Source organism: Octopus sinensis, linkage group LG11 (genome assembly GCF_006345805.1).
Source record: "Octopus sinensis linkage group LG11, ASM634580v1, whole genome shotgun sequence".
Taxonomy (NCBI): Eukaryota; Metazoa; Mollusca; class Cephalopoda; order Octopoda; family Octopodidae; genus Octopus; species Octopus sinensis.
Genome location: NC_043007.1, coordinates 1,250,538 through 1,269,154, shown reverse-complemented (window position 1 = coordinate 1,269,154; position 18,617 = coordinate 1,250,538). Strand labels below are relative to the sequence as shown.

At 36.8% G+C, this 18,617-nt stretch overlaps 1 protein-coding gene across 2 annotated transcripts in view; it reads left to right on the top strand.

The window, feature by feature from the left end:
* Positions 1-18,617, top strand: part of LOC115217435 (organic cation transporter protein-like) — a 64,438-nt gene that overhangs the window by 43,515 nt on the left and 2,306 nt on the right. For both annotated transcript variants that reach the window (XM_036507024.1, XM_036507023.1), the window contains 4 exons: positions 1,086-1,373; positions 2,585-2,719; positions 3,857-3,942; positions 16,560-16,680. In XM_036507024.1, the coding sequence (XP_036362917.1) occupies positions 1,086-1,373; positions 2,585-2,719; positions 3,857-3,942; positions 16,560-16,680 (630 nt within the window). The remainder of the gene's footprint in view (positions 1-1,085; positions 1,374-2,584; positions 2,720-3,856; positions 3,943-16,559; positions 16,681-18,617) is intronic.

Genomic DNA, 18,617 nt, shown 5'->3' with positions numbered 1-18,617 from the left:
TTTCCCTTTCACAAAATCATAAAATGATCCAATATTTTATGTATAGTACATTTATTCAATTGCTTGTTACTTATTCGTTCGAAATTGTCCCATAATGAACGAAAAATCTGAGTCAACTCCCTGACTTTGCGAGGAAAGGAAAAAATGGAATGTTTTTTAATGGGATAGATTTAATAGAATAACAACTGTAATATATTGAGCTAAAATGGCACCCTACTTTACGTTATTTACCGATTGTGAATCGGCAAGAAACGGATGAGGAATTAGTAGAAACACAAGCGCACTAGTAGTAAAAATACTTGTAACAGAATCTGTGCCTCACTTCATCGGTAATTCATATTCAATTAGAATCAGGTTAATAGGCCATACTCACACTCTGAGAAAATTGGTCTGGTGCTGAGAATTATACAACATAAATTTCAATAATTTATTCTGTTAAAAAGCACCTAATGTAACATCATTATTTTTTCTGAAAATGAAATTAGATGTAAAGATATTTCATTTTTAAAATAGCATTTTAAATGGACAGGCAATTTAGATTCTTAAAATTTTACCAGCTTTTCGTCAGCAAAAGGGTGCGTATCGATATGATGATGACGATAATCATTATTATTATTATTATTATTAATATTTTTATTATTATTATTATTATTATTAATGATAATAATAATAATAATAATAATAATAATAATATTAATATTATTATTGTTATTAATAATAATAATAATAATAATAATAATAAAAATAATATTAACAACAATAACAACAACAACAACAATCCTTCGTATTGTAGGCACTAGGCCTGCAATTTTGCTGAGTGGTGTTAGTGGTGTTAGTAACATTATATTCGATTGTAGCATGTAGTGGATTGTATAATGGAGTTCGATTTTAAAAATGTCTTTTTAAAATTTAAATATCTACGTTATATAATTTTGAATCATAGAGTATATATCTTTTTCATTCTAATATATTTTAATTCCTATTTATTTTTTTGTTTCCATTTTAAAAGCATTGCCACAATGCAGTGATAATTGAAAGAGAAATAGCGAAACGATTCTGATAATTGCCCATGCTGAAACTTTCAGGTACCTAGAAGAATCTATACGTTGGCTTCTTAATAATGGTGACTTGGAAAAAAGTAAGAAAATAATAAAGAGAGCAGCGAAAGAAAATAAAGTTGATTTTGATACGGTTTGGGAAAATAGTGTACAGACAACAGTTATGGTTCCATTAAACATCGCCGATGACAATGAAAACAGAACGCTTGAGGTGGAAATAACACCGAAGAATGCTGCTGTTAAACAAGAGGGATTCCATACAATATTCAAAGATCCTCTCGCCAGAGTATTAACACTCATTATTTTTATAAATGGGTAAGTAATCTTGAAGAAGTTTTATTGTTGCTAATTAAAATAATTAGATTAAGTGTCTACATGAATTGGAAACACTTCGCACGTTATTCATGCATACATACATACATACCTATATTTACATATATATATATATATATATATATATATATAAAGCTGAAGTTGTCTGTGTATGGCAGGTTTGGTAGCCTTCAACTAACACTATCTCCTCCGAGACCCTGCGGCGCAAGTTGACCAAAATTGAGGGTATAATAGAAGAAGGCTTGCTCTTCCTTCCGTAGAAGAATAAATTCAAATCGGACCATGTTAACACCGAATATTATTTACATCAAAAAGGTGCTTTTTTTCTATGAAAATCCCTATTTTTTACGATTTTTTGACTGCTGTGTCGCCATTTTTAAGTGTATTTCAACCAGAGAAATGTTCACTTAAAGAGAATAACAAGCTACATAATGCCAAATTTTTACTTTTCAAATATTCCAATTCTAAAGGGTCGAAACAAACCCGAGCAACGTCGGGCGATACTGCTAGTATATATATATACCCTTTCGAACGTGACTAGATGTAAAGGAAGCATACACTTCAATTCTCCTTACAGAACTTTATTTCATGATATTTTTGTTTTATTTTTCATCTTTTGTCTTTTACTTGTTTACTGTGGCCATGCTGGAGCACCGCCTTTAGTCGAACAAATCGACCCCAGAATTAAATTTTGTAAGCCTGGTGCTCATTTGATCGGGCTCTTTTACCTAACGGCTAACTTACGGGAGGCAAATACACCAGCCCAGTTTGTCAAGCGGTGGTGGGGAACAAACAGACACAAACAGACATACATACACACATCTATATATATATATATATATATATGTATAAATTGTGTGTGTGTATGTACATGTATATATATATGTGTGTGTATGTATATACATATATATGTGTGTGTGTGTGGGTGTGCGTATGTGTGTATGTATGCATGTATGTATGTACACGACGGGCTTTCAGCTTTCGTCTAATCCACTCACAAGGCTTTGGCCGGGCCGAGGTTATAGTAGAAGACACCTGCCCAAGGTGCCACGCAGTGGGACTGAACCCAGAACCATGTGTCTGGGAAGCAAGCTACTTGCCACACAGCCACAGTGTTAAATGTTAAAAATAAAATGCCTCTGTTTATATTTGAAATTTAATATTTTGTCTATTTCTCTTCCATAAAACCCAAGCTTGATGAACAGTCTCACATACAATGGCCTGTATATGACGTCGCATAGCTTAGCTGGAAACCGGTTTTTGAATTTCACTTTGGTATCTTTCACAGAAATTCTGGGAAACACAACCATGGCTATTCTACTTTTCAGGTAATATTCCGCATGTTTAGATATCTTTTTTCTTTTAATTTATGCGTTAAAACATTATAACTATTAAAATATGTAAAGAGCTTAACAAAAAGAGTCGATGTTTGACAAAAGAGAATCCAGGGAGACTGGTGTCCTGCATCAGCAAGACTTCCTCAATTAATTTCTTGAATTGAGAGGATGTAAAACTGCTGGGGTTTTTTCAATTTTCTCCTCTCAACTTTACTCTGAAGAAAGACTCTATCCGAAACGTTTGTTGCGCCACACTCTACATCAGTAACAACGTATTCTTTCTATCGCTTTTTTGCAAATTGTATAATTGGTTACATACACACATACATATGTACATATGTATGTACATATATATATATATATATATTATATATATATATATATATATATATATATATCATCAAAGCAATTAATATTCAAGTAACTTCCAATGAATTTACTTGAATGTGGTACTTAACTTAGATGCACCAGAAAAACTATATGGTGTTATCCATACAGTAATGTGGGGTGATTATAAACGAGAAAGAAGCAACAAGTATGGATTGGTTTTTAGTACAATTGTTTCATACAAAGACAGGCTTTATTAAAAGTTGCAAAAATTGCAGCAGATAAAAGTGTCCCGTACTCATCAGCTAAAATACATTTGAGTTCTCTAGACATCTTATTGGTTTAGGTTATACTCATGAAATATTGGAGATAGTTCCATTAGAGGCAGATATAGGTTATAAACAGTTTTCCAAATGTAAATCTTCACTATGGATTAATTCACCTTTTCTGTGAAGCTAATAAGTCTTTAAAAACCTGTGATAAGTCTGTGCATCATCCTCCTCATATCTCTGGAAATTTAAATCTACACTATGGATTGATTCATCTTCTCTTCGAAACTAATAAGCTTTTAAAAATCTGTGATAAGACTGTGCATCATCATTAAGGAACTTTGGAAAACTTTTAATAAAGCCTGTCTTTGTATGAAACAATTGTACTAAAAACCAATCCATTCTTGTTGCTTCTTTCTCGTATATATATATATATATATATATATATATATTTTTTTATACATACATACACACACACACACACACACATATATGCATATATATATATCTATACATTATATATATTTTACAGACTACAACGGAGAGTAACAATGGCACTATTTCAAGGTCTATCCGGTGTGGCTCTTTTTGTGGCTGTAACAGTTACATATCTTGGAGGTAAGGCTTTCATTTTCGAAAAGTTGAATATTATTTCACTGTCTCTATCTGCCTCTTCCTCTCACTCTTTCATTATATATAAATACTTATACACACACAGACACACACACACACACACATATACACATACGTGTGTGCGTGCGTATGTATTCGTATACCTCTATTACAGAAACCTTTAAGGTGTCACTGTGGGTCAGCGGTTCCCGAACTTTTTCGGACGACCCAGGCCACATTCGTAATGCCTTATGCCCCACGCACCACACACTCACCACCTCCTTCCAAAGAAAATTCAAAACTGCTGTATTTCACAAATAAAACATAACTTAATTAACCCATTATTTTGTTGTTTTTACACTATCAAACACTAAATTGACACTAAATCTCACATGTAATTACATTGTTCTCATATTCTTAATGCAATTACACTACATTGCGCAGATATAGCAGTTTCTCGACCTCTGACTGAAAGATTCTAAGAAGTAGTTTTATTTCCTCGCATTCAATAATTTTCAATCTGTTTCTTTGTTTAGAAAGAACCTGGGTAAATGCCCAGAAGATCGAGGAACTTCACTGAGAGAAAATTTATTGTTCATCTTTCTTCTTCCGCAAACTTTGTTCTTTCAGATTACCATTTTTTTTGCGCAGTTTACAGAATCATTTGGATGGATTAGCTCTCGAAAGAACTGAGGAAGTCGAATCTGGTCTTTCGGAGTTCTTCTCTTCGAAGTAGTAGTAGTAGTAGTAGTAGTAGTAGTAGTAGTAGTAGTAGTAGTAGAAGAAGAAAAAATAATATATTTATAATTCCATTTCTTTCTTTTTTTCCTATATAAGATTTCATGTTCATTCTAATATGCCGTTCAGTTTGGTCTAAATAATTTGAAATTGCTCTCCATAACTGTTAGCTGAAATGTTGAAACTCTATACAAAAGATTGAAAGCAATTATTTATATATACACATATACACACATAGATACATGCACACACACACACACATATGTACATATATGTGTGTGTCCGTGTGCGTGTCTGTGTGTGTGTGTGTATGTTCCCGTTAACTTAATATTATCTAATGATACAAATTGTTAGTTCATTAGCTGTAATATCTGCGTTAGAAGGAAGAGAGTCGTCCCGCCAGAAATAATCTTTATATATATAAAAGTAAGGTTGTGTGTCTGTCTACTCCGATTTAGATTCCTAACTACTCCCACATTTTGCGGTGCAGTTTATCTTATAGTCGTGATTCATATCGAGTCCTTCTGGGTATTAGCGCGCGTCTACGATGAGTCTACGATTTTAAAAATAATTTACCATAATTTTTTTCCATTTTTAATGCATTTTTTTGCTATTTTTGGGCTATAACTCTCTAAAAATGCTTTATAGTTATTTCCCTTACAAACCCGAGCAACGCCGGGCAATACTGCTAGTATATATATAATGCTGAATTTGTCTGTGTGGCAGGTTTGGTAGCCTTCAACTAACACTATCTCCTCCGAGACCCTGCCGTGCAAGTTGACCAAAATTGAGAGTGTGATAGAAGAAGGCTTGCTCTTCATTCCGTAGAAGAAAAATTCAAATCGGACCATGTTAAAACCAAAAATTATTTACATCAAAAAGGTGCTTTATTTCTATGAAAATCCCTATTTTTTTACGATTTTTTGACGGACGAAATACTTAACGGTATTTCGTCTGCCGCTCCGTTCAGATTCCACCGAGGTCGACTTTGCCTTTCATCCTTTCGGGGTCTATTAAATAAGTACCAGTTACGCACTGGGGTCGACGTAATCGACTTAATCCGTGAGTCTGTCCTTGTTTGTCCTCTCTGTGTTTAGCCCCTTGTGGGTAATAAAGAAATAGGTATTTCGTCTGCCGTTACGTTCTGAGTTCAAATTCCGCCGAGGTCGACTTTGCCTTTCATCTTTTCGTGGTCGATAATAAAGAACCAGTGAAACACTGGGGTCAATGTGATCGACTAGTCCCCTATCCCAAAATTTCAGGCTTTGTGTCTTTAGTAGGAAGGATTATTATTATTATTATCAATATTATTATTTCGTCTTAAATCATATATAGTATGTATGTATGCCATTATTCAGTTTATTTGTATGTATATTTATGTATGTATCTATGTATGTATATATATGTATGTATATTTCTCTTTAATTCTCCGAGTACTATCTACAGAAGGAGTTGAAGATAATAGAACAACGAAAAAACTCGACATTTTCGACAAATAATGTCTTGATACCATCCAGAAAATCTTACTGTCTCTTTGATAAGACTGAAGGTGTAATAAAGAAGATGCGATAGAAAGGATATTTCTTCGATAGAAGGAATACCAGTTCCATCTAAGATAACAAGTTCAGCTTGTACTGTCGTAAATGCTCCAAACAGAGAAAAGCTGTAGAATTTTTTGCCTGACCATTTTTAATGTGATAAAATAATGTAAATTGATTAAAGAATCGTCCGGTGACTTTGAAGGTAATTTGGTATGAAAAGTTAACATATGTAAAAAATCTCTAAAACTATTTGTTAAGACAAAACAAAATAATCAATACGGTTCTCACGACTGAACCCGGTAGTATGCGACTGGGAAACAAGCTTCTTTATTTCATTAGATTTGCCACAAGGGCAGTACAGAGAAGCAATGCGGGCTGGACAAACACATTAATGTGATGAGGAATGATATGTATGAATGTGAAAAATGGGAGGGGTATTCGGCGCCCGCCAACCGAACACACCTCGAAATCACAATTTATTAACAATGTACAATAATTTACAATATATCAATATACTTCAATGATATTCAATTACACAAATTATTTATAAAAATTAATTACAAAAATTAATGCTCGTCCGAAACCCCACACAAATATCCCGCCGACATCAGACAAGCCCACATCGTTGGGGCGGGTTCCGTGACGAGGAGGGTATAACTATTGAGAAGGTCTCCATGACCTTCATCAACTTTTCTGTATCTATGACCACTTTTGACTGAATGTGCATATCGAAAACCTACGTTCTTGGTCGCACAATCCTTTCAAAAACACATCCACGCCCCCCCTCCGCCTCATGGTAAAAGAGGATAAGCTCTGTCTGCTCCGTCAATGGCACAGTTCCCACTGACGGGGGTCACACAGCCACATCTGTATTGTACACTGCTTATTTATTTCGAGAGAGAAATAAGCATAAATCGACCTTCCTTTTTTTGCAGTAAGTTTTGGTCTGAAAGTTGTATGCTGGAAATACGGGAAGAAAAAATGGTTGGAGATGCATTGTAGAATCAAGAACAATATTATAAAAGATGTTCCGGCCGTGATCATCCCACCTTCGATTCAGACTTAGTTAATGACAAACCATATTGTCTAATGCATCGCATTTCTGTATTTCATTTTCAGGATGGTAGAATATGACTAGAAGCAGATTTAGCTACCAATTACGGTAGGACGAATAAGTACAAATGTCCCCTGAATTAATAAAAAAAAGGGAAAGAAGAAAAGGAGAAATCTAATACTGAGTGAAAAGTAAGGGTAGAAAAGGGGATTACTGTAGTTAAGACTCCCCTTTGTCCCAAATCAATTCTGATTAGCCATACCTGTGATCTAAGATATTCCAGTCAATTGTAACAGCTCTATTAATATTTTTCAGACATTTTCCCCCCAAGAAGGCGGCGAATTGATTCACTCATTACAGCTTGCGTAGAATGCTTCAGAGTGTTTGTCCATCTTAACTGTACTCCGAGTTCATATCACGTCGAGGTCAATTTGCTGTTCATCCTTTTCGGGATCGATAAAAAATATTGCTTCCTAACAATGCGTGATCTTGGGTTCAGTCCTACTGCACAGCATGTTGGTAGAGAGAAGCTCGTTGTGCGTGTGTGTGTGTGTGTGTGTGTGTGTGTGTGTGTGCGTCTATGTGTCTTTGTGTTCGTGTTGTGTTTATTTCCCACCACTACTTGACAATAGGTATCGGTTAGTATGCGTTTCTATGACCAAGCGGTTCGGTAAAAGACACCAACAGAATAAGTACCAGACTTACAAATAATCACTGGGAGGTGCCCTAGCATGGCCGCAGCCTAAACAACTGAAACAAGTAAAAGATAACATGTAGAAGATATGCCAATCCAGGACAATGGATTGGCGGGACTGTTTGAGGGTCGTGCAAGCAGTCTTGCGATAGCGGTTTGTTTGTTTGTTGAGCGAAGTGGTCTTCGCCCCAGAGCTCGCAAGATCGCGCCTCAGGAGAAGTTCGAAGCGTGGTCCTTTTGCTATTCGTAAGACCCGCAGAAGAGAAACAGGTCATCCCCCGACACCGAGAGCATCGACGGATGGATGAATGCGCATCCAAGGCTCAGCGGTTGCGTAGGAAGGCGGGGACAAGAAACAGGAAGAAAGAGTGAGAGAAAGTTGGAGCGAAAGAGTACAACAGGGGTCGCCACCCCCACCCCCGCCGGAGCCTGGTGGAGCTTTAGGTGTTTTCGCTCAATAAACACACACAACGCCCAGTCTGAGAATCGAAACCGCGATCCTCCGACCGCGAGTCCGCTGCCCTAACCACTGGGCCATTGCGCCTCCACTCGTAACGGCAGGCGAAATACGGCTACGCACTTCGCCCGACGTACTAACGATTCTGCCAGCTCGCCGCCTTTGCGATAGCAGTCCTAGCTCTTTGCGTGATGACAGCGACGATTGCAATGACTTCTATGCTAAAATCTATCAGCGGCCTTTCATTTGGATAAACGACGATGACGTGGAGCGGTGAGAGATACGCATGCGCGATTGCTCGTCAAAACATTGGGTCAACTCATAAGTAATGCGGTTCTTTCAATTACTTGAACTAAAAGACGGAGAAGAACGGGGTAAACTACCTGCATCAACTAGCTTTAAAAGCAGGTAGTAAATTTACCTTGTGCTTATTCTTAGTGTAAATTTTGAAGAGCGCAGTTCGATTTTAAGAGTTATTTTTTCAAAGCTATAATGGAAGTGACAAAGGAGCATATTCGGCATATTTTGCTTTGTGAGTTCAATAAAGGCAACAACGCTACGGAAAGTGCGAGGAATATTAATGCAGTATATGGAGATCAGACAATAAGTGAAAGCTAGTCTCAACCGTGGTTCCAGAAATTTTGAGCCGGAAACTACAGCCTAGAAGACGAGTCTCGTCCTAGAAGATCTCTAGAGCTCGACGAGGACATCTGGCAAATCCTGGTGGAACAAAATCCCGTAACTGTTGAGGAACTAGCAGAGAAGCTTGGATTTGGTCATTCAAGCCGTCTTTCAAGTCAGCGCTAGAAGAAAAACGACCATCTTTGGCTTCAAGACGAAAGGTTTTCTTCCATCAGGATGATGCTCGGCCGCATACAGCGTTGATGACAATGGAAAGACTGGAAACGTTTCCACACCCATATTCGCCGGACACTGCCCCATCTTATTATCATTTATTCTACAGTCTTCAATATCATTTGGACGGAAAAATTATGAATTCTGTAGACAAAGTTAGAACAGCAGTGGAGGAGTATTTCTCGTCACGGACAAGTGATCTTTGGAAGAGGGGCCTTGCAAGTCTACCAGATAGATAGAAGAGCTATGTAGGAAATGAAGGAGACTCTCTTTTACTCTCTTTTGCTTGTTTCAGTCATTTGACTGCGGCCATGCTGGAGCACCGCCTTTAGTCGAGCAACTCGACCCCGGGACTTATCCTTTTTGTAAGCCCAGTACTTATCCTATCGGTCTCTTTTTGCCGAACCGCTAAGTGACGGAGACGTAAATACACCAGCATCAGTTGTCAAGCAATGCTAGGGGACAAACACAGGCACAAAAACACACACACATACATATATATATGTATACATATATACGACGGGCTTCTTTCAGTTTCCGTCTACCAAATCCACTCACAAGGCATTGGTCGGCCCGGGGCTATAGCAGAAGACACTTACCCAAGATGTCACGCAGTGGGACTGAACCCGGAACCATGTGGTTGGTTAGCAAGCTACTTACCACACAGCCACAAATTAAAAAAGAACTTTTTTATCTTAATTTTGAAAAATAAAGGAAGCATAAAAAACTGCATTATTTATGGGATGATCCAATAAAAGTACAAACTTACCACAACATAAAAGTACAACCCTGTCCAGCCTGCGTATCATGCTTAACCTTTGGCGACCATCGATATATTTCCAAAACTAATGTTATTTCATTGTGAAAATATGGTGGATTAAAAACAAATATTTTTTTCGTTTTAATTACTTCAGTTTTAATTGAAAAAGATAACCACATTCAAATTGTCAAATTTGATACACGTATAAGCATAATACCAAAAACAACAAAAAATTGTATAAAAAAAATATGTGAGAAGCAGATTTTTCGATGTGATACAGCAACAATTTATTTAAGAATTATAGCATCTCTATAACGGATGCTATAATTCTCAGGAAATAGTAAATGTCACAGAGAAGGAAAACTTGATTTTCCATTCTCGGTACCACGAAAAAAAGTGTGTATGTATGTATATATATATGTATGTATGTGTGTATGTATATGTATTTATGTATTTATGTATGTATGTATGTACATGTGCATATGTGTATATAGGCACTCGCACGCATAGAGCGTTGAGTAGCTGAATGAATGTACAATTATATGATTATGTAATATATCTGGTGTCCTGTAGGTCAGCCAGCTTTTAACATTATACGACGAGTAAAAATGCAATCTAACTTATGGGACATCTGGTATTTAGGTATATGTATATATATATCAATGCACACAAACACACACACAAACACACACACACACACACACACACACACACACACACACACACACACACACACACACACACACACACACATATATATATATATATATATATATATATATATATATAATGAATGAAAAAATCTCGACTGAGGAAATACTCACGTACTTTTACAGCTACATTATATCAATCTCTTCGTTTCTATGTGTGTATCTATACTTACACATTCATATAAGCATACAAACACACAAACACACACACACATCTATGTACATACATTCATATCTACCTGTCTGTCTGTCTATCTATCTATCTATCTATCTGTGTGTTTGTTAGTGTGTGTGTGTATGTGTGTATATGTGTGTGTGTGTGTGCGTGTGTGTGTGTGTGGTGTGTGTGTGTGTGTACATTTATAAAATGCTAAATTGTTAGATACTGCTCAGAGCTTATTCTGACTTTTTGCACTCTGAGTTCAAATCCTGCTGACGTCAGTTTTACCTCCTACCCTTTTGGGGTTCCACATAAATAGCACTGGCCCAAAGCGGTAGATTGGCAGAACTGTAAGAATGTAGAACCGCATTACTTGTATTTATTTCGGCTCCCCGCGTTCCGAGTTCAGATCTCGTCATGGACCATTTGGGTGGAAGACCTAATCCGACACCCGATTTAGCCCAAACTCCTAGCTTCTCGAGTACCTTTAGTGGAGTCCACCCTGTTGCTAGCATTCAGGCCATGTCTCTGCTTTCGGGACCCTTCTCCCTCCTTTCCTCCTTCTCTTGCTCATATTTATCACCACTGCACTACAACGAGCCATGGTTACAACTATTATACCTGACTAAAAGATTTAAAAACACATTCTGCGCATCCATACTCACATATACGTGCTTTAGCATGTACACGGACATGCATACATGAACGCATACTCGCGCGTAAATGTTTATAAACACATGTACATAAGTACGTACGCACAAGTGCATGCGTGTCACAGATGCATCACACTCAGTTCATCACATCCAAAGATACATACATGGTTTCGCAGAGAAATAACAGCTACTAGCTTAGCTTGTTAATGGACTACACTCAACTACTTGGATTTAATATTGTTTCTCCTGTTTGTTACAAATAAAACTATGTAACGAAAAGTATACTAGCCATCTCAATATGGCTAACCACTAAGGGTGGGTGTTACTGTATCTTTTAGCCCCAGGAGATCATCGTCTCCAGCTGGCTTTAGGCACACTTTCTGTGCCCTTATGGTATTTGCAAAGGGAGGTCATCCCTCTCTCGTAAACCTAAGTGACACGCACGGACTGCAGTTTCTAGGTTTTTAAATTTATTTTTGTCTTTGGTCAATAAGTATTATTTCCCATTTGCTTCTATCTAGAAATCAATGGAAATCACTACTATTCCCTTCAAACTTTGCTTTTGTGTGCTGGACATCAATGTTTTGAAACTAACGATTTTCCCATTACATTTCAGACAGATTTAGCACTGAGTTTGTGTGTGTGTGTTTGTGTGTGTTGTGTGTGTGTGTGTGTGTGTGTGTGTGTGTGTGTGTGTGTGTGTGTGTGTGTGTGTGGGGGGGTGTGAGTCAAATAAAAATTGAGGAATTATATTTTCACATAACATTATTGCCTTACAAACATTTCAAATTTCTTGGGGGTACTGTTCCTACGCTATACAACAGTATGTATGTATAATCAATCAGTTAATCAATTGATCAATTAAGGGATCACTCAGTCCCCTCCCTATATATACACACACGCACATCATTTGTGGGTTAATGTGCAGAGAAAAATCAAAATGTCCTTTGATGAATTTCTGTATGAGTACAAATCTTGTATATAAGTGTAGCGTGCACATACGGAGAAGGCCCTATGTTTACATTGGGCAGACGGGTGATTCATTTAAGAATCGTTATCGTAACCATGTTGCCAGCTTTAAGTCAATCAATAAGAAACATTCAACATCTTTAGCAGATTTTGTATGGCAACTGAAGGACGATAAAACGAAGTACAGCATTAATTGATCCATAGTAAGGTATGCGAAACCATACAACATAATTTCCAGGAGATGCCGTCTCTGCTCCGAGGAGTCCCTGTCTATTCTGTGGACTAACGAGAAGATAATTAATAGAACTTCTGAACGACTCTCGAGATGCCTACACGCATATAAATGTACTTTCGCACAATGCAGCGAAAATGACGCTTGAGTAACCGTTAACTTAAGTTTACTTTTAACCTCTTTATTCTTATAAACACAAAGTAGATAACTAATTCGCTTTTTGATCATGAGTGCACCAAATATCACGTGTGCGTTTGCTCACATTTTTGCAGATGCTTGTATAAGCGAGGGTACTCGTGCCATGCAGCTTGGCCGAGGGCGCTTATACATCCATATTTATTAACGGTTATTTTGAATTGTTTTCTCGTTGGATTCTGTGTTCGTTTCTCTTTGTGTCATCTGTGATTTTATTTTTGATCTTCTATATAAATGAAGATATTTCCTCCGTCTGGCTGCTTTTCTTTCTACAAAACGGGAAGTTACATTGCGGAACAGCCATTTTAATGAGTTGTATTCATTTATCACCCGATGAGACACATCCGTACCATCGGATGCTCCTGAACCAGTTTTTGAGTGTCCCTAAAGAGGAATCGATGATTGATGTGCCCAAGCAATTGTCGTGATTGATAATAAATTCTCGTATATTCTATCTCCCGTCTTTCATTTGCTATCTATCTATCTATCTATCTATCTATCTATCTATCTATCTATCTATCTATCTATCTATCTATCTATCTATCTACCTACCTACCTATCTACCTATCTATCTATCTATCTATCTATCTATCTATCTACCTACCTACCTATCTATCTATCTATCTATCTATCTATCTATCTATCTATCTATCTATCTATCTATCTCTCTCTCTCTCTCTCTCTCTATATATATATATATATATATATATATATAGAGGGAGAGAGAGAGAGAGAGAGAGAGAGAGAGAGATTTGTGTGTGTGTGTGTGTGTGTGTGTATATATACATAATTTGTATACAGCGGGAGGGTGGGAGAGAGAGAAAGAGAGCAATGGACTTTTTAAAAATCGTTTGGGCGCTGAAAAAAGTGGTGAGCAAAATACGTTCCACCTCTTTACAGTTACGATTCTCAATAAAAGATGCTGACACTGCATGAATTGCAAACCACGCACATACAGACATACATACAGGCATACATACATACATACATACATACATACATACATACATACATACATACATACATACATACATACATACATACATACACACATACATACATACATATGCACGCAATAGCGTTTAATACGAGGAGGTCCTGAGGTAATTGTAACTAATAAGAACCGTGTGCTAAATCATTCATCGCTTTATTGTATTACGCACACACACACACACATTTATATAAGCCATCTATTTGAGAAGAAAATTTCTTCCCTCACAGCCATGTTTGCGCATAATACGTATATATGTACATGCCTAAATATATATGTATATATACATATATATTTACACACACACACACACACACACACACATATATATATATATATATATTACATGGAGAAATGCGAGGGAGAGAAATAATATTCTTAAGATTATAAACCCGGAAAATTATAGAAGAAAATGTTTACTTAAAATATTGCAGCTGAGGATAAAATTTCAAATAAAATATTTAGATTTAGAAAATATTATCTTTTATTAAAACTAGAAATTTTATTACAAGTTACTATATCTACTTATTATTACTTGTTACTTCTATTAAAAATAGAAAAATAACTCAATTAAAATATCTTTTGCACTTTAAAAAAATTCATTTTTCAAATTATTAATTAATAATTAGAAATTTGAAAACAGGTTATAAAAAAATAATAGAATTACATAATTAGTTACTACAATAAATAGAATAATACGAAAATTAGTTATATATTACAGTAAAATCTTCTTATAACAACAAATTCACAGAAAAATTTGCTTCAGTTATTGCCAAAGTTATTGCCAAGTCTTCATATTTTTAGTCTTGACCCAATGCCTATTTTCTACATAATGAATTTGCCTACCATATATACTATTCTACTTTGCATAAAACTATAGCAATATTGGTAGTTCTGGATCTCATTTTCTAAGTCTTCTAGTGTGTCAATAGTTTAACAAAATGATGGTACCTTTTTGAATTATAATGTTACTTTGTAAATTAAAATCAAATAATTTTTTAATATTCAAATTTTATCCTTAGCTGCAACACTTTAAGTAAAAAAAGTTTCTTGTTATATACTTTACCAGATGTAATAACTTGTCCTGTAATTTTCCAGGTTTATAATCTTAAGGATATTATTTCTCCTGCTCGCATTTTTCCATGTAATCCATGTTTTTTCCGGGATGTGCTATTATGCTAATTAATAATGTGTCAAACGTGTCAATTAGCAGTGTCGTTGATAATTTTTTCGTTATCTCAATGACACCGGTGACGCATATTAAAATTCCCCTTATAAAACTATACTCATAAAAAAAAGTATAGAACTATATTATCACCCTCAAATTTGAGCAACAAACACTCGTAACTTTGTTCTTTTAAAACTCTATTGTATGCGATTGATACCATGAAATTCCTCGAAATGAGCTCTATCATTTAAGCTTAATCAAAATATAGTTTGTTTAAAAAAAAATAATTATGCTTAAATCCAATTTTTGCCTTATATTTACTTTTATGATATTTTGCCTCATTTTTTTTAATGCAAAATGTTGCTGCATGGGAAAAGTCTATGAAATACTTCATGCTTTCTTCTATCATTGAAGCTAAGATGAATATATTTTGCTTTTAAAATAAAAAAAGTTATTTAGATTAAATTTGATTGGTGGCATTACTTAATCTCCTATCACGTTGCTACAAATTTTGATGCAACGTTTTCTCTACTGGATCAAATTTCAATTTTTTTATGCCAAACTGTAGCTAGGGACCAGTCCTCTTCAAAAATGTTAACAGCTTTCAATTTTGTTAAGAACTGAATTAGCGAAAAGCTCTGAAAGATGCTGCGTGTGAGTAAATTACGGCCTGAAGAATATTATTCAAGACTACCGTATTTAAATGATGTACACACACATACATACTCACATATATACAGACATATATACATACATACACATATATTTAAAGAAAAACAAGTAACAAAGACAATTGTATTAATTTGAGTCTCGAGAAAAATTGTATGCGTTAGGTATTTGCAGATGCTCAGAAAAGGAAATAAAATTGGTTTAACGTTTCGAGCAAAGCTCTTCTTCAGAAACAGAGGAAAGTCCAATAGAAAAGGAAGATGATAAGGGTTCCAGTTGATCCAATCAATGAAACAGCCTCCTCGTGAAATTAACGTGCAAGTGGCTGAGTACTCCACAGACACGTGTACCCTTAACGAAGTTCTCGGGAGATTCAGCGTGACAGAGGGTGTGACAAGTCTGGGCCTTTGAAATACAGGTACAAAAGAAACAGGAAGAAATAGTGATAGAAAGTTGTGGTGAAAGAGTACAGCAGGGTTCCCCATCAGCCCCTGCCGAAGCCTCGTGGAGCTTTTGGTGTTTTCATTCAATAAACACTCACAATGCCCGGACTGGGAATCGAAACCGCGATCCTATGATCGCGAGTCCACTGCTTTAACCACTAGGCCATTGCACCTCCACACACACACACACACACACACACACACACACACACACACACACACACACACACACACCACATATATATATATATATATATATGCCGTATAGAGCTTTTAATCTTTGATGAAAATCTTACGATTGAAAGATTGAATTTCTTCCTTTTTATTCTTTCAGATGGCAGCAAACTCTATTCCATTTTAAACACAATATTCAGTCTGTTCGGAATGTTTGGCATCAGCGCCTCGTATTGTGTCATTTGGTTATATGCCCCAGAAATCTACCCAACTAACTTGAGGTATTTGTTGATTTATTTATTATGAATGAAAGATTGCGACGGATTCTCAGAATCGTTTGAGTGATGGCGAAAAGGGTTTGCAGGAATTTATTCCTGCTTTATACGTTAAAATCAAATCTTGCCGAGATAATATTTGCTTTTCGTCCCTTGGGTGTCCATAAAATTAAGTACCGTTCACGTATTATTCCCCTTTCCTTCCCAAACTGCTGACCTTCTGACTCGAATAAAAGCAATTATTTTTCCGGCTCTCTTTGTTCTTAGTTCTAGAAATATCTTTAGATTGGCTGCACTTCGTTCAGCTTTCATTTGCATACGTAACAACTCTTGTGCTTACGCAACCACTCTTGTGCTTACGTAACCACTTTTGTGGTTACGTAACCGAGGATTGACCTTGATCGCTCCAGTTCTTTTTTCTTGTGTTTCAGAGTAAATATTGTTGTGCTACTGACGCAGTATGCACTGAGGAAGAACAGAAATCCGTGATCCGATTTCTCTAGTCTGAAGGTATGTTAGGGGCTCAAGTTCATCGGAGGTTTTCAGAACAGTACGAGGACAGCGACACGTTTAACTATGCCCCGACTAGCAAGAAACGCAAAGAGAGAGCAGGACATCCATTAATCTCTACCACTGATGTGAAGCTTCAACAAGTTCAAGAGATGCTTTTGCCGAGCCAACGAGTGACCATTGATGAGGTGGCATGTTCTCTGCAAATTAGTCACGGTTTTGCACACGAAATAATCCACGACAAACTTCACTTTCGTAAAGTCTGTGCGAGATGGGTGCCGAGAGAGCTTTCAGGAGCGCGTAAGCGTATGAAAATCTGTCAACGCTTACTCGACCGCTACAACCAGGAAGAAGACGAAGGTTTTTTGGAGCGAAGAGTGAAAATTTAACTTTCACAGAAAACGTGATGCTAACCGTTTTGGGGGGATGCGAAATGGCCTATACTAGAACATTACCTGGAAAAGGGGTTTATAGTCAATAGGAATGACGACCCTGCCTGACACGAGTCCCGGGATCAGCTGGCTCCGGCTGACAGTACCCGGTATGGGCCCCTATCCAGGGTTACGGAAAGGTGACAACCTTCAAAGAAATTCTGAGTGGAGCCCTGTAGGCAGTTTAGTGTTTAACTCGACACTCTTCCGGCAGCTCCTGCAACCAAGCTGGTGCCAAATGTAATGCTCTGCACTCCTTTGGACTACATCAGCAAGGTCGAGAGAGGAATCCTGATGATTGGGCTAACCAGGATTTTCTTACATTTAGCCCAAGCCGGCGCAAAACTGGAGAGGACATGAAATGTAAAAACCAGACTGGATTAGCTTACGTGCAACTCCATTATCTCCCGAGACAAAAGGATGCCAACGAGTCAATAGTGTAGGTTACAGTCAAATGCGGGCCAACAAACGCCGAGGTCTGTTGTTAAAGTAAGTGTTATTGTTGTATAACAATGCATGGCCACATACGGCCGCTCGCACCATTGAAAGCGTTGAAAAACTGGGGTTCGAATTACAGTAACATCAAATATCACCCCTTCGAGCTATCATCTCTGTGGACCGGTCAAACATCCTTTTTGAGGTCGTCGATTTGTTACAGACGAATTTGCGCAAGAAACGCAACGAGCTGAAAAACCTTCTCTGATGGAATAAGCAAGCTTGGGCCCCGCTGGAAGAAGCGTTTCTTAAAACAAGGAGACTATGTTGAAAAATGATGAAATTGTTTGAACTCTTCCTTTTTGTTTTAATAAATTGCAGAAACAAGAGTGCATATAATTTAATACCAACTACATACACGCGCGCGTGTAATAAGAATAATTATGTTATGGAACGTCTCATTACTAACGCGATAACACAATAACAGATTCATTAACTGTTGTTTCGACACCCCCAGACGATGAAGTAGACTAACCCAATATGCAGATATAGAGGGTAGACAGAACA